This window comes from Natrix helvetica (genome assembly GCF_964273705.1).
Source record: "Natrix helvetica genome assembly, chromosome: 3".
Lineage (NCBI taxonomy): Eukaryota > Metazoa > Chordata > Lepidosauria > Squamata > Natricidae > Natrix > Natrix helvetica.
Genome location: NC_138549.1, coordinates 86,110,567 through 86,135,050, shown reverse-complemented (window position 1 = coordinate 86,135,050; position 24,484 = coordinate 86,110,567). Strand labels below are relative to the sequence as shown.

Below are 24,484 nucleotides of genomic sequence, written 5' to 3'. Positions count from 1 at the left end.
ATGCGAAATGTAATGTAATATATAGAAATAAACTTATAATTACAAAAGTTGAATCCAAAGTCCTGATCCAGTTTAATATCCATTAATATATTAAAAGAAAATCTATGCATGCACAACTATGGTCAGTAGATTAATTAATTGTAAAGATGTTTGTGCTAATTTCAAAAATATTATGTTTGCTGCATGACACTCAGAATATTTCTTTTATCTGTGTCATGGAGAGAAATAATAGTAATTATGTTTACTTTGAATTCACAGTATTTATTTCTTAGGAAGAGCAGTTCAGTAGTCCTTCAGCAATGGGAGAAAATATAATTATGTCAACCCAAGATTTTATCTCAAGTTTTCAAAACCTAGAAGAAGACAAAGAGCTGTAAGACTTCTGTGAAATAGATTTGGAGAGAAAAATGGTAACTTGGCCAAGATCACTATTGAATAAACCTCTGGCTGAATAAAGATTTTAATACAAATCTCAGTGATATATTTTTGGTACTCTAACTGTGGCTACTTAATCAAGTAATATATTGGTCATGTCATTGGTATAGTCATAAAGCCAAGTTTTCCTCATAGTATTGGTGGGCTAAAATGGAGAACTCACATGTATGTAATTTCCCTTGAAAAAGGCACAGTTTGAAAAAAAAGTAGTTAATAAATTATAATTGATTAAACTCTTCTTTTTTCTGCCAACTCTGAGGTACATTCAGTACCCTTTCAAGATCCAAGAAATCTACTTACAGACCATTTATTTATTACAAGTGTTTTTTTCCCACTTCAATTTTTAAAAATCTAAGCAGTTTACAAAAGTAATATCCAATAAAGCAGGTTCTTCAACCTTGACAACTTTAAGACTTGTGGACTTCAACTCCCAGAATTCCTTAGCCAGTTCGCTGGCCGATGAATTCTGGGAGTTGAAGTACATACGTCTTAAAGTAGCCAAGGTTGGAGACCCCTGCAATAAAGCCTTCAGTACATATGATATTAATAATAAATTTTATAATAAAATGACAGCAACAATCATACTTGTACACATCCAGATCAAAGTACACAGATCAAAGTACGTTGTTCTGTTGTTTGTCAATCTCAATTTGCCACTTAAATACTGTAGCTAAGTTTTTGCCAGTCTTCTAAATATCTTCTAAATATTAACAAGAGTTCTAATCTTCTGAGTAATCCAAATCCACTGGATGCCTCTGATAGGATTGAGAACTCTTAATATAATTTATCTACTAGCATGCCTTGGATAGGCAGATTTTACTTAGAATATCCATGGGCTGTCAAACTCCTGAACGCAAAATAACATCATAACTAAGTAGTACCATGGACTTGGAGGACTGGCGGACCATGTAACATGTTCACACTGCTGTAATGGAACTTGGTGTTTGTTAAATGATTTATTGGATTTTGGATATTTTTCATTTTCTTTCTTTTTGGGGGGCCTTCATTGTGAGTTGTATTGTGTTGGGGGAGGGGTGCAACCAATCTCATTGTATATATGTTGTGCACTGACAATAAAGAATTAGTATTGTAATAAATATTCTTGCAAATATCCAGGCCCCAGCTCATATACAGTATAACTTTCGGAAACAAGCTGGTAGCCAATGTAATTCTGGAAGTAAGCATGAGAGTACATGCTTACATGTACCACAGTTAGAGTACAAAAAATATACCACTGAGATTTGTATTAAAATCTTTATTCAGCCAGAGGTTTATTCAATAGTTATCTTGGCCAAGTTACCATTTTTCTCTCCAAATCTATTTCACAGAAGTCTTACAGCTCTTTGTCTTCTTCTAGGTTTTGAAAACTTGAGATGTATTTAAACATCAGGATGTTTACATACCAACTGAAGTCCTTAAATTGTTTTTAAGGACACTCTCATATAGAATGCATTATAATAATTTGAGAAATAATGAGGACATGAATTATATCAATGTCTCCTGTTCCTGGAATAGCAGTGATTAGTGCACCAGTCAAAGCTGAGCAATCCCCATCCTAGCTATAGTGTCCTGTTTTAGCAGGACTGGTAAATCCCAAATAATCCCATGTTTGTGGAGGCCCATTCAAAGCTATTGTTGGAATTATCCCAGGTTTCTACATTAGCCGCTGTTCTGTTTTATTCATATGTTCTTTTCTACCCAGATATTTGCAAGTTCCAATCATTCCTAACTCTTGCAGATGGTCCAGAAACATACTATATTTGATGATATTAAAAGCTTCCAAGAGATCTAGTAGGGTCAATAGGTCTTAGCATAGGTAACTGACATAGGACGTTCTCCTATGCAGAATCATGGTTTTTGATTTGGCTGCTATGCAACTGAAAAGATAATATAAGGGCAGTATCCTTAAATTGCCCACCTGAACACACAGAAAATTTCACAACCATCCACCTGCAGAACAGATCTTCTTCTGGCCATCAGAAATGCTACTCATCTCCCATTACATTTTTGTTAGGGTTAATGCAATACCACAAACCTGGCTGGTATGTCTCACTAAGGGGCATCTGATGAGCCACATTTTGATAATGTATCCCACATCTTTCTTTTCATCCATAATTAAATAAATAGATGAAAATGGCTTTATTACAGATAGACCAAGTGACTATTTTAGGACTATTGAAATAAATCAGCAGTTCTAGATTTAAGAGAAAGCAAAGTTGATTTTTGAAACTTGCAGGAAATTTTACTAAATTAGTACATTTTACATTTACTTATAGACTGAATATGCTGTTTGCCCTGAGACTTTAAAGGAAACTAATCACTTATGATCATGTAAATATTTCCAGTTTCAAAATTAGGTATAAAACAGTTACTTTTCTTGGTATTTTCTCTAAATCATTAGTATCTTGACATTCAGATTTAAAAAAAATAGCTTGTCATTATTAATATTAGTAATCCTATATTGTATTCATATTAATTTGTCATAATAGTGATTTTATACTCTATCAAAAATGAGATAGAGCCTAATTATTATTTCCTTCCACTGCATTTTGAGATAGTGCCTGTGTGAACATCTAATATCCAATCTGTTCTTCATTATCCTTTCCATTGCACCCAACCAGCCTTTTTCAATATATTTAACTGTACATTTGTACAGAGCTCTAGCTTATCTAATGTTTTATTTTGAATTATTATGCTATTATCAGAAAGACTAACTGTTTTAACTTGTGGAGGGCAACTAGCAATTTCAGAGCTACCTATAAGCACCCATATTCTCTGTTCTTGGAGGTCCTTCTATGATTGGTGAAAATTGTCAGAAATTTGTTCTCACTAATTTCATAAGAGGAACACATCAAAACTATATTGTGACACATAAAAACTAGTAGATTTTAGTTGAAAAAAACCCTTCCAATTTCGTGCTCCAGGTACCTACCCCAACCCACCTATAGGACAAAGCCCTACACAAATCTTTTGACCATCGCTCTATAATAAAAATCCATCCTTCTGTTTTAGTTTTAGTTATCTTATTAGCATAACCATCAGCCACATATTCATGTGCAAAAGCTTTTTTTATGATGCCATCAAATTAAGACCAGTAGTAATTTGCTTTATGCTTAATATTTAACCTTCAGTCATTCTCTAAGACAAAATTGTGTTTTTCTCTTTTTACTTACAAAATTCTATTACAGATTTAAACAGGTAAAAATTGTACCAGAAGTGTGCAAATTTAGTTTACAACGCACAGCCTTCCCTTCTCCCCATAGCTAACTGATTGCCATAGCAAGTTTGGTAAAGTACAGATCTATTCTGAACCATATGCAAGAAAGAACTAAGCCCTCTATTTCAGGTAGATCCTCTGCTTTCAGCAGGAATCTTCTTTTATGTTCTTCTTACTCTAATACTTGATTGTTCATATCTCATGTTTGTCAGGTATTTATTAGTAGATGACCTCAGATACCATCTTCTGCCGCATGTCATGGAATATTCTTGTGTCTTGCATTTGAATGAGTCTGTGTTTTCTCATATTAGATTTGCATTAGGAAAATAAAGTCCCAGTATCTGGCATAACTGCAATGTCTGTGAAAACTTTTCTGTCTCTCTTTTTTTATCAAATCTGCCTATCTGAGGCATTTGTGATTCTAATCACCCTCATTTTATGGCCTTTCTGGGCTCCCTGTTCTTCTGATACAATATCACGAGATGCCAGGGTCAGAATTAGGGCAAGCTATGTGGGTTGTTTTCTATCAAATTAGCTGTCAGTTTCATCTTTCCAGAATCCTTTTTATTTCATTGGCCTTTGACCCATTTTTTCCTTTTATATTTTCTACATTTGTTTCACTGATACTCTCATCCAAATTAAATTGTTTTGCTTCCTCTGTCACAAGATTGACCGTCTTCGGTCTAGCTGCTTAAAATTCACAGAAGACTTTTCTGCTTCAGAATTACTGTAGGAAAAAAAAATACTTATGGGTCAGCAATATGCTAGCAGATTATCATACTTAAAAGATCCAATTGCAAAGGAGAAATATTTATTTGCACTAGGACCACTGTGGGGAGAAGGGCTTCCCCTATTGTTACTCTCTCTTCCATTTCTTTTCATCTGTCTATCCTTCAGCCCATTGGGAATCTCTAATCTTGTAAGAAAAATCCAGTTCCTTTCCATAATGAGGGCTTTCAGTTTAAGGAAGGTTTCCCAAGACAAAATCCAGCTGTGTGGGCTCCTTTTGTGCAAAAACGGAGGACAGATTTGACACTGTTCTCGGTGACAACTGAGAAAAATGCTAGCAGGTTTCTCTTTCACATATATGACAGCACAGCTACATCAGTTTAATTGACCTTAGCAATCTACATCTGTCTGTTGTATGTCCCCAAGAAATGAGAGAGAGAGAGAGAGAAGGAGGCAGGAGGGGGGAGAGGGAGGGGGAGAGAGGGAGGGGGAGAAAGAGAGAGGGGGAGAGAGAATGGGAGGGAGGAGAGAGATCTTTTGGAATTAGAAACAATAAAACTGGGCACCATTTTTTTCTTTCAAGATAAGGCAACATAGTCCTTGTTAATTCTTCAAGATATGGCAACAGCCCTGCCATAAAATATACTATATTGAGGAGTTGCACAAAGAAGCTATTCGAAAACTCAATCCTATCCAAATATCTGATTATTAATGTATAACCTTTTATGGAAGAGGTGAGTTATAATCTGAGATTAAAATGATTCTTGTCATAAAAAGACGAGAAGAAACATGCCCCGTCAACTACACCTTCATATTTATGTCCCGCTTCTTTTTTCTTTTACTACAACTATATATTATTTATTACATTTGTCGACTCTTTTGCTAGTTTTATAGGGCAGAATTCAAGGGATCCCACACACCTTCCCACTCCCAGAGCTTTCCTATGAGGTAATTTGAGGGAATAGCTGATCCAAACTACTGAGGGAATGTCTGTCTGTCCCTCTATTTATCTATTTATTTCCTGCCTTTATTATTTTTACAAATAACTCAAAGTGGGGAATACGCCTGATATTCCTTCATCTTTTTATTTTCTCCACAACAATAACCCTGTGGGATGGATTGGCCAAGAGAGAGAGTGACTGGCCCAAAATCACCAAGTCATGGCAGAAGGAGGTTTGAAACTGATATCTGACTAGATTACTTAAAAAATAAGGCTACACAAAGTTATGATAAGAATGAAATGGGACCACTTTGAATAGTTCAAAGAGTCCTGATTTTTAAAAAGGACACAATAGAGAGAGAAAGAAAGAAATGAGCAATTTTTCTTGGCCTTCTGGAAGGCTCTTAAAACATGGTTTCGTCAACTGGTTTGGGGATCCCTTAAGAGAGGTGAGCCTGTTAAATGGTTACGTGATGGTTAACTGGAATGCACTCTGTATGGTTTTTTTTCCCCATTGGTTTTTTTAAAATCTTTTAATTTATTTTGGTCTATTTTTAATTGGTTTGTATGGTTTGGATTGGACTGTTTGATAATGTCCTCTGCCCAGAGTCATAATATGAGATTAGTAGCTTTCTAAAATAAATAAGTACGTAAATAAATGAGAGACTGTTTGGTGTAATGAGTAAGGCAGTAGGCTAAGAACCAGGAGATTGTAAACTCTACTCCTGTCTTAGGTATGAGTCCCTCTCTCTCAGCCCTAGGATGAATGGCCAACCACTTCTGAAATCTTGCCAAGAAAATGGCAGGGATTTGTTCAGGCAGTTTCCAGGAGTCAACACTTAACTTGAAAACACGCATAAATAAATATTTTTTAAAGAAAGTTAGCATCTCAAGAAGATATTTTTCTTGACCTACTTTTTTTTCCTGAGCTGCTAATTAATGCAGGTATTTTTTTAAAAAAAGACAAATGTACAGAATAGCATTTTATTATATCATTCCTTTACTTACAGCTTTACACGGTATAGTCCAGAGACAGTTTTTAGCACCTCATCTGCTGTTTATGAAAACTAAGCTATAGCCTACATAATGCTTGATTGATTGCTATGGCAACTTCCTTTTTGCTACAACTTATACCAAGAACACACAAGTACTGGGCGAAGAAAACAAAACATTAGCATTCACCTCATGCTTGTGCATTGCCCATATTTTCTACTGGACTATCTGAAATTGGGAGGGGGGGTGAGGGGAAGGAGAGCTAGCATCCAATTACTAATTTTGCATAGTTAATGTTTTGAAAGCAAACACAGCCCATATTGTATCTACATTTTCATCCATATGGGTATGAGATCACTTAATCCACGCCAGATGGATGGTTTTCAAATTCAGAAGATTTAAATGTGAAGTGCAGCAAGTCAAAATAAGTCATTTTCTTCTCCCTGAAAGCATCAGGTGCACAACTGGGTACGCACAGCTTCCCTCAAACTTTAGCTGCCATATTTCGCTTACCTTACTTCAACATTGACCTAAAAGTTTTAGTATTGAGAAAACCTCTTGGGAAGACTTCCTTAGATTTTCTTTAGAGTCTTAAGTATTGAAATAGTACCATTATGTGTATCAGGATCCAAGAAATATAGATTTTTTGAAACCATGTAATGTCCATTTTCAGGGTTCAGATATGTTTGAGAATCCAGATTCCTAAACTTTAAATACATGGGTGCTGCAATTCATGATTAGAACATTACAGTTTGCAAGAAGCCTCTCTTATGGCCACAGCTGCTGAAAAGTAGACTGATTCTTGCGAAGCAGATGGCAGTAGTCATGAGAGTCTTATGAAGGCAATTCTAAACTTGAGTAGTATCTCTAAAGGAACACCCTTGTCTTTGATTGGAATAGAGAGGTGACCAACTTCTAGGAATTATAAAGAGTAGGACAGTCCACAGATTTCATAGAAGAACAGTGGGAATGAATGTTATTGCATATCTTTGTTCCCTTATGTGAAAGCTGTGAAATGTAATCATACAATTTACAGGAATTCTCTAAACCACGTCCCTGGCTATTGTGTGGCAATCCTACCTGATAAAATGCATCACTCAATGATCTTTAAAAAAAAACCTCTTTCTTCATCTTTCTTTTCATTACAGTAAAAGAAGCTCTGCATCCTCTCCAGTTTAACCGTTGGGGTCTCCCTGAAGTTGATGGGGAGACCATGCAGACAAGCGAACCAGGAGTTTTTGCAGGTGGTGACATCAGTGGGTTGACCAACACTACAGTAGAATCAGTGAATGATGGAAAACAAGCTTCCTGGTTCATGCACAAATATATACAGGTGAGTTTTGAGTGGAGCTTTCTCTGATTTTATCCACTTAATTCAGATCCATATTTATTTTTTTTAATTCAGCAGAGTGTATAATTAAAGATAGGCTAAAATATAATCAATTCTAAGATTATATTGCAAGTAGTGTACAAATTCAACAGAAGAACTATTATTTGAAAGATTGGATATTTAAATATGAGTACTTAAAGCATTGCTAAACTAAAAATAAGTGTATTGGTTGTATGTATGTTTCTGCCTGCATACATCGTAGAGGCAATTGCTCTAATTTGTTTTTTTCACTTAACCAATGAGGTTTGCTTTTACTTCTCAGATCTACTTTCCTACCCAAATCTTGCAAAAATTACAGTAGAGCAGGCATTGTAGCTTATATACTGTAGCCCTTCAATCCTATGGTCAAGGTACATGATGCTGTTTCTAATTTATGGGTTTGTAATTCTTTCTCACTTTATTCTCCCACCTTTCTGGAGGAATGTAGCACTTTAAATAGACATCTTCCCATTAATGGGAAGTATGGATGATATAGTAATAATAATGGTAGAAAATTAAACTCTGTAGGTTCACCTCCAGCCCATTTCCTATGGGTTATGTGGCCAGCAACATTGTCTTCTGAGGAGATGGAAATAAAAGCAACTATCTTATGATTTAAATATCACTTCTACTAATCATAAGGAAAAGAAAAGCTTTTGTAGCCAAATGCCCAAACAATTTTAATTAGATGGAATAAAGCCATTTAGCACTGATAAAAATGCAACCAGCATCCCAAACACTTGCTTCTCATAAAATATTATGGGGAGATTGGACCCAAATCCAGAGCATGCAGAGTGAGGTTCAAACAAAAAACTTAAGAGGATGCAAAATTTGCAAGACTTGAATTAGTACAAAAGACTATAAAATGTGGTGCAAGAAAGAGAGGCAAACTTCTTAAAAGAATTAGCAAACACATATAGAATATCAGAGACCAGGCAGTAGACAAGCATATCTCACAGCAGTGAATCTGGTTACAATTTTTAATATTTATCTTATCTTAGAGACGTGAGATATTTTTTCTTATCTCAATGTTTTCAACTGTCTAGTCCTGACTAACACCAGAGTTCTGTAGTTTGTGACCTTTTTAAGGAGCATTTCTTCACTTCTGTTGAGTTACCTTATGGTAACTCTCTAGATTCCTGGCAAATTGTTCAGCAGTAGTTTTCCTTATCTTTAGAACCAGAAGAGGTCAGTTCCACACCTAGCACAGTTCTTTCCATTTGAGCTTTGCATGGCTCTCCCTCCCTCCTCTCCGTGCAAAACAGCTCACTAAAACCATGTAGCTTTCTTCAATATAGGTAGTCCTTGATTCATGACCATAATTGCCTTGGTTACTAAGCAAATAATACCAGTGGTGAAATGGAACATGTGGTTGTTAAGTGAATCTGGCTCCCCCCCCCCCAATTGACTTTGTTTGTAGTAAGCCAGATGGGAAGGTCTTAAATGGTTATCACATGGCCCTGGGACACTGCAACTGTCCTAAATAAATGCTGCTGCCAAGTGCATAAATTCTGATCATGTAACTGTGGGGATGCTGCAGAGGTTGTAAGTGTGAGGAGCTTCCACCTCTTGCTGCTTGTCCTACCTGGGGTGCTTTGGAAAATAAGTCAAAACCCTTTTTTGTGAGCGCTTTCAAGTACCAGAAGCTAGTTATCATGGTATTGCTAGTCCTTTTCTTCATTAGGCTAAATATATAGTACTTAGTTCTCTAATGCATTCATGATACAGTTTAACCTCCAGACCCTTTATTGTCTTTGTTGTTCTTCTCTGTACTTCTTTTAAGGGCCTTACCATCTTTTTGTATCATGGTGACTATATCTCCTAGTTACCTCCTTTCCCTTTGTCTCAAGAGAAATATGTGTTTGTAGACACATGTGCACACATACACACAATAATGGCCTGAAGAATCTCCTCCTGGATAGGCTTAGGAAAAACTCTTTTCTTCATCCCTTTCTGAGGCTAGGATTTCAAAAACACCAAAGCTGTCATTCTTTGTAGCCAAAAAGAAGATCATGTAGGTCATATTCAACGTATATTACTATCTATAAGTTATTATGGATTCTCCCAACTGCATGCTTAGACATGAGGCATATCTACTGTATATTGGTGATGTGAGAGATTATAGGGAAAGGAATGAAAATAATAGTAATGACCCGGTTAGTTATAGCCTCTCAGCCCATGTGGCTAGAAATCTGGGGAAAGTATCTCAAAGTATTCACAGAGGCGTCTTCACTTTAATTTATTCACTGTAAACAAGGTTGGGAAATTTCTTTTATCATGTCCAAGATTTTGTATTTAGTCCAACTGAGCCTTATTGAAATATGTGTATTTTTTTGCTTTCTTGGTCTTGCCCACCTCTTGTAGGGCTTGACAGTTTTTTGGTTGAAAGTGAAAAGATGGTTTGCCCATTCATTACAACAACTCATTCAGGTAATTAGTGGTGGGATGACAGCTTACATATATTAATATAGAGCAGCATTGAACAACATGAAATATCTATTTTTAAAAAATCCTTAACATTATCTTCTGGAACAGAAATTATTATGTATGGGATGTTATCACACCAGGAGTTTCTAAAATCCATAAAATATAAAGCATAGGTACCTGAAAAGAGAAACCTGTCTATTTGTCAGATACATCTGACAGTCACACAAGAGATCAACAGGAGTTAGGCAGGAGAGCCTTGCTGAAAAAGGAACATACTCAAGCAGATTCTACTGACTGCTTTTGAAAGGCTCATACATTCTGCCCTTTGATTTCACAAACTGACACTCTGGGACAAATCCTTGTTTTAAAATTGCTTGTGACTTTTTTTTTTGGGGGGGGGAAACCATGGCCAAATAGGAGTATTGATTCTTTTGATCAACTTATTGAAAACTGAGTTTTTAAATTGTCTGAATGAGTGCAAATTATTTTTTTTATGATTTAAAGTTGCAAAAAAGTGGGAAAATATTCAATTAAACCTCTTTGGATTATACAGTTCGGTCCAGATATATTATTGCTGTTTATTGCTCTCAACGTATTGTCGGTATTGAGATTTTAAAGTAAGTCTATACTAAAATAAGTTTAAAATATTAAATAAGTCTATACTCAAGTACTTTTTAAAAAAATAATAATTAAGTGTATTCCTAGGTATTCATTATTCTGTAATAAAAAGTTGTAATATACCATATAGATTAATAAACGGCTTAGAGATTTAAAGAATATCTCTAAGATCTTAAGAAAAGATTAATCTAACAAAAGATTTTTGTCATGTTTATTTTAATTTTTGTGTGTTCCTTTTGCAAAGACGGCATGGTAATACATTCGAGGAGTCATACAAGGGATACAAGGGAAATGTTAACATTTATCTGCACTATTTTCAGAGACTTATGATTACAGATTGTTGTGGCAAATATACGATTAGAGCTGTAAATAATGTTAGCAACAGGCTCTTCTCATTGGAAAGGATTAGTACAGTATAAGTAGTAGAAGAAAAGAAAAGAGAGAAGGAGTCTATGATGTATTGAAAAAAATGGATCCATACTGAAAATTAAGCAATATGGATAAGGGTAGTTTGGTGTGTGTAGGAGTGTGTGGGCAAATGATTTCCATTTGTAAAAGAAACCCCAAAATGATCAGAGAGAGAACAAAGTGAAATAATTTGTCTGAGTTCAAAATGATTCAAATGGTAAAAATGAGCAGGAAACAGAGACAAAAAGGAAAATAAGTTTTAAGACTACTTCTGATATTTAGAAACTATACCTGCTGCAACTGAAAATTATAAGAAACCAAGCAAAAGTTCATAAAGCAAATGTTAACATTTCTTAGATATATACCTCTTGCCATTAGCCTATGGCTAGATAAACATTGCTTCAATCTAAGCTCAGGCTTCAGTAACTGTTTGACAGTATTCTTATAGTTTTCCAAAAAGCAGTATGGAACTGGTTTGTCATTACTTTATTTTATTTTATTTTTCAACATCTCATCTAGATTACAACCATGTTATTCTCTAGCATAGGGATCTCCAACCCCCGGTCCGTGGCCCAGCACCGGGCCACAGCATGCTAGCATCTGGGTCTCACAAATAAGCAAAGCCCCATTTGTGGGATGCAAGAAGCATGTGAAACCACACACCCTCTGGTCCATGGAAAAACCTCTCTCCATGGAACTGGTCCCTGGTGCCCAAAAGATTGCAAGCCGCTATTCTGTCAGTCTCTAGCAGGAAAGTGAACTGGCTTTATGTGAGTGAACTGAAGATATGAATATGTTTGAAAAATCTCTCAACTGAAATAATAATACATTTTTTTGGGTGGTGAAGATCTGTTAGTATTGCAGCTAGGGTTAGCCACTTAATTGCAAATATCACAGATTCCAAATACTGAAAGCATGAATGTGTAATTCTATCATTCGACTTGAAGGCATGAAAGTAATAAGAGTAGAAGTTATCTGGTTTAGTAGTAAAATCGAAATCGTATTTGGCCAAAGCCCGGCCAATCAGCTGAATATGACATCAACATGTCTGAAATAAAATTAAACACAATTTTAGACTGAATCAATACAAGAATGCTTTCTTTTCATTATTATTATTTATTATTTCATGATCATAAAATAATAGTTTCTCTCTGTCATACTAAGTTCTAGGCATCTACATTTGAGAAAAAGCTTAGAGAAACTCAGCTAGTCCAAAAAAAAAATGACAACATGATAAGGAGACTGAAAAGTAAATCATATGAAAAAGAAAGATTAAAGAAATTTGGAATGTTTAGTTTAAAAAGATTAAAATGATTTTGATTGTATTTTTCTGTCATTTGAAGGAATGTTACATGTAAAAAAATAATTTAATTTATTGGAAGCCAGATTCCAGATGAAGGCTAGGGTAAGCTCTCCAGTAGTAAGAGTACTTGACCCATGGAACTGCTTTCTAATCATGGGTTCTCCTTTACTGATTCTGTTCAAGCTGAGGATATATAACTATTACTGGAAACACACTAATATGTGTTTCTATGATGTCTTAAAGGTCTTCCAAATTTTTGATTCTGTAATTCTCTACACATTTCCACTAACTGTCCCACAAGCTAACCTGCAAGCAATGGACATAAGACAAAACAGTTCCAGTACTGCTCAACCCAAATATGAAGTATTTAATAGTCCAATTAATAATAATAATAATAATAATAATAATAATAATAATAATAATAATAATAATAATAATAATAATAATAATAATAGGAAAGTGATAAAATAACTTAATTAGGAACAGGCATGCATATCTGCTTGCATTTATCTGTTATAAGAGCCAGGTTTTGTTTTGGATTTTTTTTAAAGGAAGGAATTCTAATTTAGAAACCCAACCTGACTGAATAAGATATATTCAATCAGGGTTTTAAGATCCAACCTCAAGATTTTTGTAGAATGGGTAATTCTCAAAATTCTCTTGAATGGGGTAAATGCCCTCACATATATACAACTTTTTCAATATTTATACATGTTCTATATCAGGGGATGTCCACAGATCCTTTGGAATATTCAAAGTATTATTTAAATCATTTTGTAATACGAAGCTCTAGACTAAATCAGACAGATTCTGGCAAGTGAGTTCGCAAAATAAACAAATATTTCTTGCACTGAACATCTTAATGCATGCAACACACAAATAGAACATGTGTGGACATGCAATGGAGATACAGTTGGTTGTTATCATGTAGCATATGTCCACAATATGTTTTCAGTAATTTCATTTATTACACATATAATGAACTCTTCCTTTAAGAGCTGAATGTTTCAGGCCCTCTCTTATCTTAACAATCAAACTGCATAATTGGTCTACAGAACATTAAGGTAAGGTAAGGTAAAATAAGATGAAATAAATTAAGATAAGATAAGATAAATTAAAATGATAAGATAAGATGCTAAGATAAGATACCTTTATTGCCATTTTGTAGGTGTGTATGTATGTATGTATGTATGTATGTATGTATGTATGTATGTACATATTAATAATGAAAATCTGTTGCCTGCTCTCAACAGAAAATATATATCTACCCATACACATACATAATGCACATATACCAGAGGTGGGTTGCTCCCGGTTTGGTCCGGATCGGGCAAACTGGTAGTGGTGTCTGTGGGAGGCTCTGCTCACCTGCCCTGACGCTTTTGCACATGTGCAGCTTTTGCGCATGCGCAGAAGCGTCGCACGCGCAAACCAGTAGTAAAAAATTAGAAACCCACCACTGACATATACACATGCTATATACATTACATATATATACCTACACCCATATATATTCAAAATGAACTAATATATATACCATCCCAGATGGCAACAAAGAAAAAAGGTCATGAAAAGGATGTGTAGCATTCCAGAAAATACTGTGGACCCTGCTCAAGCCCCGTTTATGCGACTTACCAATAATATTTTCTGCGATGCTCACCACTTTCTCCACTGCCTTCCTGTCTGAAACAGTAATGCTTCCGACCAGACAATAATGCAATATGACAGGATGCTCTCTTTGGTCCCTCTATAGAAAGCAGGAAGGAAGATGTACTTTTCTCATGCAACTCAGAAAATGAAGGCGCTGCTGTGCCCACTTCACCAGTGTCTCACTGTTGAGTGACCAAGCTAGCCTATTTGTGAGCTGCACACCCAGAACGTGATGCTGCTAACCTCTTCCACAGGTGAATCAATAATACATACAGGTGTGCGGTTGAGCCTGCTGTTTCTGAAATTGACACTGAACTCTAGTTTTTCCTACGTTTAAAATGAGGCTGCTTTTATTATACCAGTTCACCAAACCCTCTACCTCCTTGCAGTAAGCACCCCTCACTGTCATCCTGAATAAGTCCCACTACTGTTGTATCATCTGCATACTTCATAATGAGGTTGGTGGCAAACCTTGCACAACAGTCATGGGTCAACAGGGTGAACAGCAGCGGATTTAGGACATAGCCCCGAGGAGGACCTGTGCTTAATAGACATTCCTTGATACTTCATAATGCTTGCTGTGTTAAATTTGTAGTAATGCCAATTCAGGGTAAAGACTGAATGACGCATTTAAATTGAAGTAGATTTTGTTTTTGCTTTATGTTTCTTGCTGTTGTTTTGATATTTTGTTTAAGTTTTGCAAATGCCTTGTTGGATCTTGATCTGCACAATAAAGCACATATGTCCCCTGAAACGTGAATATACTAAAATCATTGGAGGAAATCTCATATAACTTGTCAATTGGAATTTTAGATCAACCATGCTTAATATTACAGTGTTCCGTTGGCCTTTGCAGATTTTGAGGGGGCTTATTCGACCTTACCATCTCACCATGAAGCTAATGGGAAAAGCCTTCCAGTAATCTTCACAGGAAAGTTTCCAAATGTCAAGTGTCATCTTTCCAGCTGCTAGATGAATGGGTAGCCACAAGGCATTTATTTGGGTGTGCGGTTTCAGTAAATCTGGTTGCTGGGGTGGCAATTACTATAATTTGGCAATTGCTTTTCAGTATTTGGTCCACTTGCAATTTTAGTCATTGGAACTGAGGGCGTTATTTTGGGACAGCTGTAATTTAAAGGCAGGTCATCATAGCGTGGTAATTTTTATTTTATTTTATTTTATTTTTGAGTAGGGCTAACATCTCAGCTTTTCTTTTTCATCTGCATGTATATATTTCTCTGTATTGAATTCTCTTCAGTGTAAAATGAAAATGCATTCAAAGGAACTGGTACTTATATATTCTTCATTAACAAAAGATTTTGGTCAACCCATTTCAACTAGGTTTACGCGAATCAGTCCTGATTCAATTTGAATTATAGGATTTATATTCAAAGAGGACATAATTTAATTCAAATCTGTGGAGCAAGGTTTGTGGGGAAAGTAGTCTAAAGTATTTTGATATTTGATTTGGCAAAAAAAAATAAGACTATATTGAGGAAACTTCAAAATGTATGATTTTTAAAACCTTTTAAGACAGGTTTTGAAAGACAGCTGGATTAAACTCTTAAGTAACTGGTAGGTGAGATGCTGACCTGGTACTCTGAAACTCTAGCTCAAGATGCAAGATGCATCTTGGTATGCTTTAATAGCAAACTGTTAATGTTACATTACATAAAATACTCTTTTTGACAAATAATAGATGAACTGTTTGGTATGGTTTGCCAGAAGTTGTTTCTTTCAAATATTTCAGAAATAATTTCTACATAAATTATTGTAGGAGGAATATTGTAGGAGGAAATAGTAATAATTCACTTCCCTTAGACACTCCAGTTTGTTTATTTTACTTCTGTAAGTCAAAATATGTGTATCTCTTAGAATATGTTCTTCAGTCACTTGAGGAATCCAGAGCCACAGCATAATATATTGCAATGTAATACAATTTTAATTTGAATAGGACTTTCATATAATATGCATCCCTGACTGACTGACTAAATAATGCAATTACAGAATTAAATAATAAATAATAGAGTAAGGAGAGCTGTGAACATATAAAGAAAGAAGAAATGTGTTGGGATGACACTTTTAAAAAGAAGTTGAATAACTAGATGTAGAAGTTCAGAGAAATATTGTTGGAGGTGCTGTAAACTACAGAAAAAGGGATATTGATGCAACATGTCATTTTGTTGAAGATGTAGGAAGTAAATGCATTTGAACCTCATACCATTTAGTATATTTCCAATAACAATGAGCAAATGTAGATAAGGGATAAATGTGTTTATTAAAATATATTGCCAGGAATTTTGGTGAGTGAATTGTAAAGTGATATTCCATTTATTTCTGATGTTTAGAGTGTAAGTATCCCTGCATTTATACCAAAATTGTAGTACTTACAAGGAAGAGGAAGGCATCATAGATTCATTTATTTATTTGGTAAATTTATACAGCCAGCCATCTCATATATGTAACTCAAAAGTTGAAAACACAAATCAATACAAAAGATAACTCCAAACATAACAAAAATATTTTTTAAAAAACATGAAAAATCATAACATTCTCATAATCTGTAGCAAGGCATACTCAATTTCCTTAGCAATATGGCCACTTTGTAAGCTCCATCCCCATATTACTGGATTCCCCAAGCCAAGTGGCAAAGCTGTGTCTTCAGGTCCTTTCAGAAAGTCTGCAATTTGGGGCAAGTCACATCTCAGGGGGATGATTTTCCAGAAGGCTGATATTGCTGTAGAAAAGAGTCTCCTGGGTCCCATTAGATGATACTCCTTCATGTACAGCACCTTCAACATGCCCTTCCTGCAGTAGCTAGTAGGGTTGGATCAGAGGTGGTTTCTCCCGGTTCGGCCTGGATCAGGCGAACCGGTAGTAGCGGCGGTGGGAGGCTCCACCCACCCGCCTAATCACGAGCATGTGCGAGAGTGCACCCAAACCAGTAGTAAAAAAATTGGCAACCCACCACTGGCTTGGGTAGATATGATTGAGAAACATGGCCTCTCAAATTACCTGATTGATTCAAGGGAATCTATGTTGGAATCCATTCCCATTTTTAAGAATCTAGAAATTAATAGAATGAAGTGAGGGAGAAATTTCAACTTTCTATTCTCCCACACTCTGTTGTCGGTTGAGGTCTTGTATTTTGTAATCTACATACAGAAAACTGACATCACAGAGGAAATGTACAAACTTTAGTCTTAGAAAACCACAGGTTGAACTGTTCTCAATGTGTAACCTTCTCTTTCAGTGGTCCCGCATTATTGATTTCTTTTTGTCTGCTATTCATTTGCCAGGCAACAATCCTAGTAATTAATCAGATGGAAACAGTTACTCATTCTCTTTCTTGCTACTGTCAGTATTCATTTGCGATCTTATGTGATCAGAGAGTAGTGTTCCCTATTAAAAAGGCGTAGCTCCTTCCTCTCCCATACAAATCTTCTAGAGCACAACACATCACTTCTATTACTTTTTTATAGGCATCGTTTGTATTATGTATCACCAGATTTCTTTGGTTGTTATATCCAAGCCTGAGATAGATTCCCGTGAAACATCATTGCTTATTTTTCAAAAAACTATAAATGTCCTTTAACTGAATTTTAACTTTGAACAGGATTTGCCTTGCTATACTACTGCTGCTGTATAGTGTGTGTTTTAATTTGCTGTTAGATATTATTTTATTATTGTTCTAATAGTGTCTATAAATAATGAAAATAAATAAATAGGAGCCAATAATTGCATACAGTCAGCATTGATAGTCCAAAGTAGAAGTAGAAAATGGTGCAGATTTTCATTTCTTTTCAAGTCACTAAAAGCTTGGTTCAAAGTTGAGAAAGTAATGAACATTTAAAAGCAGGAGATGATTTGATTGAATATAAATAGCTAAGCTAAAGGTATCTCTATAATGACCTCTAGAAGAAATTATAGCTATGGAGGAATACTAAAGTTTTCTATTTGGCTCAGTGCAAGTTGTGATATAGCAATTATAGTTTCTGAAACTCACTGTTGCGTTGTTGAAGGAGGATATGCCTGAATATTTCAGAAGGAATCTTATCTAAAACTTAAAGACTTCTTCATGTTCTCTAACCATGGCACAAAGATGGACCGCTAATAATTTAAAAAGAGCTAATCTTCATCGGAGGCAACTGGTCCAGTTTTAAAGTAGCATTCTCTCAATTTCTCAACACAAATTTGGCTAAGTTGGAGTTACAATTAAAGTATGGCACAAATCAGTGACTGGAAGCTGAATGTTTTTATTATGCAAACTAGTATACTAAGTTTTGAAGTTGGATCTTATGCATTGAAGCTAAGCTCATTTGATACAGAATGAGTACATTCTCCCATTAGTCCTAATATTGGAGTATCTGAGAGAACAGAGACCTGGTAGGTAAAGAATCAACTCTTCCCCTGTCTACTGCTCTCAATAGGCTATTGAGTCTATTGTGGCTTCCAGCTGACAGATCTAGGAGACTTTTGCTTTGTATAGAGAAGGTTTTAAATTTCTGGGCATTTACATCTCAGAGGACCTCTCATGGACTATGCTTGTGAAGAAGGCACAGAAAAGGCTGTACTTTCTGAGAATGCTCAGGAAGATAAATCTACCTACTTCTGTCCTACTAACACAGCACTATTGAGAGTGTCGTGACATACGGCATTCTTGCATGGTATGGGAGCAGCTCTGCAGTGGACAAAAACGTTCTACAGAGAATCATTAAAACTGCCCAGAATATCATTGGGCTCCGGCTACCAGCCCTGGATGACATCTTCGCATCTCGCTGTTTGAGGAAGTTGCACAACATTCTCAGAAACTCCTCCCATCCTGCTTACAATCTTTTTAGACTGTTGCCTTCTGGCAGAAAATACAGAACCATTAAAATTCGGACCACGCATCTTCTGAATAGTTTTTATCCCAGGGCTATAATTGCACTCAACAATGAACTAAAGGGCCACCATCAGTGAGCTGATGGACAGCATTATTTGATCTGTTGTGTGGCTGCTTGGGTGGTTTAGGGGTGGGGAATTTTTATTGGGTGGGGGGTTGTTTGGGGATTGTCATGTGTGTTGGGCCTGGTCTCTGGGTGTTACATGAATTTTGTTGTATGGGTATACTGTGTTTATATGTACAATGACAATAAAGTATTCTATTCTACATTTATCAACTTGTTTGGGTTTACTTTTAAATCTGGATTTAACCCTCTCCAGAATAATACTGTTCCAGAAAAGTGCTGTTCTAAAATAGAATTGAATACATGTCAAAAAGGCTGTTTTTGAATGCATCTGTGCAGAATTCTTGTGTAAAACCAGAGGAAATGTCAAAATTTGCCTCCTTTCCACGTGCATGCCTATCCCTACCCCAATTTGTTGAGAGAGATTGGTAGATGTTTTCCTGCTGATTGGTGACATTCAGTGGGAGAGAAAAATAAGTCAGTGAATCAATTAATTGCTTTACTTATTCCACATTAAATTTTTAGAGCCAGCATCACTTATTCCCCTCATTACTTGAGGCAAAACCTTTTGCCACCTCAAGAAATGTGTATTGCATTTTAGTGTGACTGTGAGGAAAAGTCCTAATATATGCTCTCATTTGACCCCTGTTATACCAATATAGTGTGTGATTGATGGGAGTTCTATATATGTATAATGTTACATCTGAAGATATTTTGGTAGGAATTACTTTGCAAGGAGATAGGCATATTTCTCTTAATACCGTGTTTCCCACCAAAATTTGACCTACTCAGAAAGTCAGCCCTAGCGTGATTTGTATATGTGTGCCCACTATAAGCCCTACCCCCAAAATAAGCCCTAATTAAGACCCCACTAATTAAGACCAGAGGACAAAGGTAAAACTTACGGTAGGGTGGTGATGGGGGGCAGTGAAGCTACCCTACTACTTACCTTCAGACAGTTTCAGCCAAGCCTCACACACCTTGGCTCATTTCTTCTGCCAGCAAGGCTTTCCTGAAGGCCTCTGTAGTCAATAACAGAGCTCCAGATCGATCCGGAGCTCTTTTATCAACTGCAGAGATCTTCAGAAAAGCCTTGCTGGTCTTGTCGAACAAAGAAGTTCCTGAAGATTTCTGATGGGGAAAAGAGGCCAGGGGCAATGCATGCGAGCTGAGTCAGTGGATGACATCCACCATTTGGTGGGGAAAAAATATAAGACAGGGTCTTATTTTTGGGTTAACATAGAACCAGCAGAAAAACAAAACTGGAAATGGCAATAGGAGATTATTCTGGAATTTTATATGATGAAAATGAAAAATGCAGAATTTGGAATAGTACAATACGAAAATATAAACATCGAGTTACATTGTGGTGAGGGCTCTTTTGAGGGCACCACAGCCTGTACATCTATCTTGTAGAGGTTATCCATATGAGCAAAAACGTCATTCCTGCAACATTACGGATTTAGTTCATTAGCCACCAAGTAGAAAAATACTTGTTTTCATTGTTTTTGTAAGTAGCTGTACAGTTTTCTTCATTATTATACAATAAAAGTGCAAATTACTGGATGAAAAAATTGCCTATAACTGTTGGATTTATATCTATGTACAGTTTTTTTTTTCTTTTTGTGATTTTTCCTGGTCTTATATATTAGGAACAAATCCAGAAATTGTGCTAATTTTTCATTTTAGAGATTATTAATTTTAGGAACCTCTCAAGAACCTCTCATTCCATTGAAGTGTTTTACAAAACAGTTGGAAATGTTTCTTTTTAAAATTTCTATATGCACCTATTCTTTAAAAAAAATGAAAAGAGAATATCTTATTCTTATAAAAGTACACATTTTAAAAATAGAAAACAGAACTACTTCCTGCATAAAGTGCAATAGACTATTTTGTTAAAGGGTGAAGCATAAACCTTCTCCTTGTAGAAATGAAGAGGATCTTGATAGTCCACAAATCCCTTCCATGTTTATTGTTCTGGCTGGCTATTAGTGTTCCCAAATAGTTTATAAATGTCTCCCTTCTGGTGCTTCAATGTAGGAAATGTATACCTTTAAGCTGTTGAAGTTTAGTTCCAATTTTCTATTTATATTTGGCAAGATTTTAAACTGCTAAACAGACTTGGTCACTGGGTTGCCCTGCTACTCCAATTAAGAGTGATGATTTTAATGTGCCAAGAACATGTGTGTGTGTGTGTGTGTGTTTGTAGATTTTCATGGGTACAGGTATGCAGGTTTTGGTGTATTCGGGTCTTTTCCCGTGTAAGATTGAGAGTATCTTGGTGACGTTTCAATGAGGTCCGAGTGTAGGTATGCTGGCCTTGTTGTATTCTGGTCTTTTCCCGTGTGTGTGTGTGTGTGTGTGTGTGTGTGTGTGTGTGTATATATATATATATATATATATGTTGTATTTGTACTGATAAATAAATAAAGGGAGACTAGTATAGATCTATTTCGAGCTAATTAGCTCTCATCAGCTAGCCATACCCTTACTGGGATTTGAACCTGGGCTGTATTATATCTTAGGCAGGAGTCTTAGCCACTAAGCCACAGGATCGCCTCCTTATCAGTTGAGCCAGGGAAATAGGTATGTATTTGTGTTACAACCCCTGGTATGCCTAAATATGGGAGGAAGGTCACTACTCCCACTTTCTGTCCTTCGGCTCATCACAGAAGACCATGCAGGCAGAAAACCATATTTTTATTTTTAATGCTCCCTTTTTATATTTGTGTTGTATTTGTACTGATAAATAAATAAAGGGAGACTAGTATAGATCTATTTCGAGCTAATTAGCTCTCATCAGCTAGCCATACCCTTACTGGGATTTGAACCTGGGCTGTATTATATCTTAGGCAGGAGTCTTAGCCACTAAGACCGTGTGTGTGTGTGTGTGTGTGTGTGTGTGTGTGTGTGTGTATGTATATATATATATATATGTATATATGTATATATGTGTGTGTGTGTGTGTATATATATATATATATATATATGTATGTATGTATGTATGTATGTATGTATGTATATGTATATGTATATGTATATATGTGTGTGTGTGTGTGTGTGTGTGTGTGTATATGTGTATATGTGTATATGTGTATATGTGTATATATACATATATATGCTGGTTTTGTTGTATTCGGGTCTTTTCCCGTGTAAGGTTGAGATTGAGAAAGAACTCTCATTCTTACACGGGAAAAGACCCGAATACAACAAAACCAGCATACCTACACCCGTGAAAATCTATGAAAACAAATATATATGTATCTATGTATATGTATGTATGTGTGTGTGTGTGTGTGTGTATATATATATATATATATATATGTATGTATGTATGTATGTATGTATGTATGTATGTATGTATGTATGTATGTATGTTTTCGTAGATTTTCACGGGTACAGGTATGCAGGTTTTGGTATATTCGTGTCTTTTCCCATGTAAGAATGAGAGTATCTTGGTGATGTTTTGATGAGGTCCCACTCGTCATCCTCAGGCTGGTGTCTTTGGCTTCGTGCCTTTTGCTTGCACAGGCATGAGTGGGACCTCGTCGAAATCTACGAATATATGTGTGTGTGTGTGTGTGTGTGTGTGTGTGTGTGTGTGTGTTTTCGTAGATTTTCACGATTGTAGGTATGCTGGTTTTGTTGTATTCGGGTCTTTTCCCGTGTAAGATTGAGATTGTCTTTGCAACGTTTCAGCAGGATCTCACCTGCCATCTTCAAGCTTCGGCTTAAAATGGGAACGGAGCTGCCGTCTTTCTGTAAATCTTGGTGGGAGGGGATGGGGTGCTGGCTTTGTTTCAGTAAGTGGAGTGATTGGTTGTGTGGTTGTATCATGATTGGTAGATTGGTGCTGATTGGTGCTGGCTGTATGTGCATTGTTGTTTTGTATTGTAACGGCTTGCCGTTATATATATGTTGATTGGCCAGGCATTAGTGGAAAGTGTATTTGACTAACCAATTTTGTTGTATTTAAGTACAATGACAATAAAGATTGTACTTAATAAAGTGGATAAACTGTTGTGTTCTTTATTCCCACAGTCTTTACATGGTGCCTTGGTACCTGCTGTACCTCAGTTGCCTCTTTTCTATACACCAATCGATTTGGTAGACATCAGCATAGAAATGGCCGGGCTTAGATTTTCAAATCCTTTTGGACTCGCCAGTGCAACTCCAACTACAAGCTCAACAATGATCCGCAGAGCTTTTGAAGCAGGATGGGCATTTGCACTCACCAAAACGTTTTCTCTGGACAAGGTAATGAATTTTGTGGTCTTTTGTCTCTGTTCAAATAATCTCTCATTTACTGCGTTTATCTTATTTATAATAGTTTTCCAAAATAGGGTCAAAACCTCAGGCTTTTTGCATTTTTCTATTGAAAACTTAATAGTTGATGGCAACCTGTTAGAATCACTGAAATGTTTTCCTTGTTTTAGATAGGAAAACAGCAAAGGGTGGTTTCTTTTTTAAAGTCCCTGTGGATTTTACTCCACTAGTCCTTGCCGAGTATAGAAAAAGGATGTATTATTCCTACATAGGCTTCCAACAGACTCTCATGCTAGGTTTTGTGAATACAGTGCATTCAAGGACAAACTGCCATTTGTATTGGACACTACTGGCAATTATATATTCTTTGAGATATATATTTTATCTAGAGATAAAATACTGAAGATAAAATGCTAAAGTTACCCTCATTACGGGGTCTACTTTCATATCATTATTTTTTTTTGCTAATAATATTGAGATAGCCAGTAGTCTCCCATCCAACTATAAACGAACCCAACTTAGCTTTTTGAGAGTGTGCAACATCTAGGTCCTATAGCTTGCAATAGGTAAAGTTCCTATTTATTACATATAGTACGCTATATAATGCCTTTCTCTTAAACTGATTAAAATTTGGTCAAAGGTCAGGAAATTAAATTCAGGTGTCCTTTCCACTTCTCAATTCATTTGCTTATATTGTGATGCCAGTCACAAATATAAAGGTATAGGTTTGCATGTGATTATATCTTTAACCACGCTTCAGATTTTTAAATAGGTTAGACTGAATTATTCCCATAATTCAGTCTAACCTAAATTATGCTCAGCTCTCAGTTCTTCTGGGTTGCAAAAACTTACACGAAGCTGGATCTGGTTACCCATTCCTTCCCCATTCCAGACAAAGGCAATCTTTGTTCTGAACAACAATAATAATAACAAAAAATTGTTAGTTGACAAACAAATTTTATCAACATTTGTTAACAAGTATATGAATGGGAGAAAAGACTTGAGAATTTAATATAATTTGTCCTCATTTTATCTTATTTATAAATCACCTCCTTTAGTTCTGAATCCGAGAACTCATTTGAGAAAGCCAAATCCCCCCTCCCTCCTTTTTTTCATTGCTAGATAAAATGCTGTTATTCTTAAATTAGTATTTCTGAAACATTTCTGGAATCATCTTTTT

General features: G+C 35.9%; 1 protein-coding gene across 5 annotated transcripts in view; it reads left to right on the top strand.

Moving 5' to 3' along the window:
* The window catches only part of DPYD (dihydropyrimidine dehydrogenase), a 628,073-nt gene that overhangs the window by 346,244 nt on the left and 257,345 nt on the right, over positions 1–24,484 (top strand). For all 5 annotated transcript variants that reach the window (XM_081946459.1, XM_081946458.1, XM_081946461.1 and 2 more), the window contains 2 exons: positions 7,463–7,647; positions 23,080–23,295. In XM_081946459.1, coding sequence (XP_081802585.1) covers positions 7,463–7,647; positions 23,080–23,295 — 401 coding nt within the window. The remainder of the gene's footprint in view (positions 1–7,462; positions 7,648–23,079; positions 23,296–24,484) is intronic.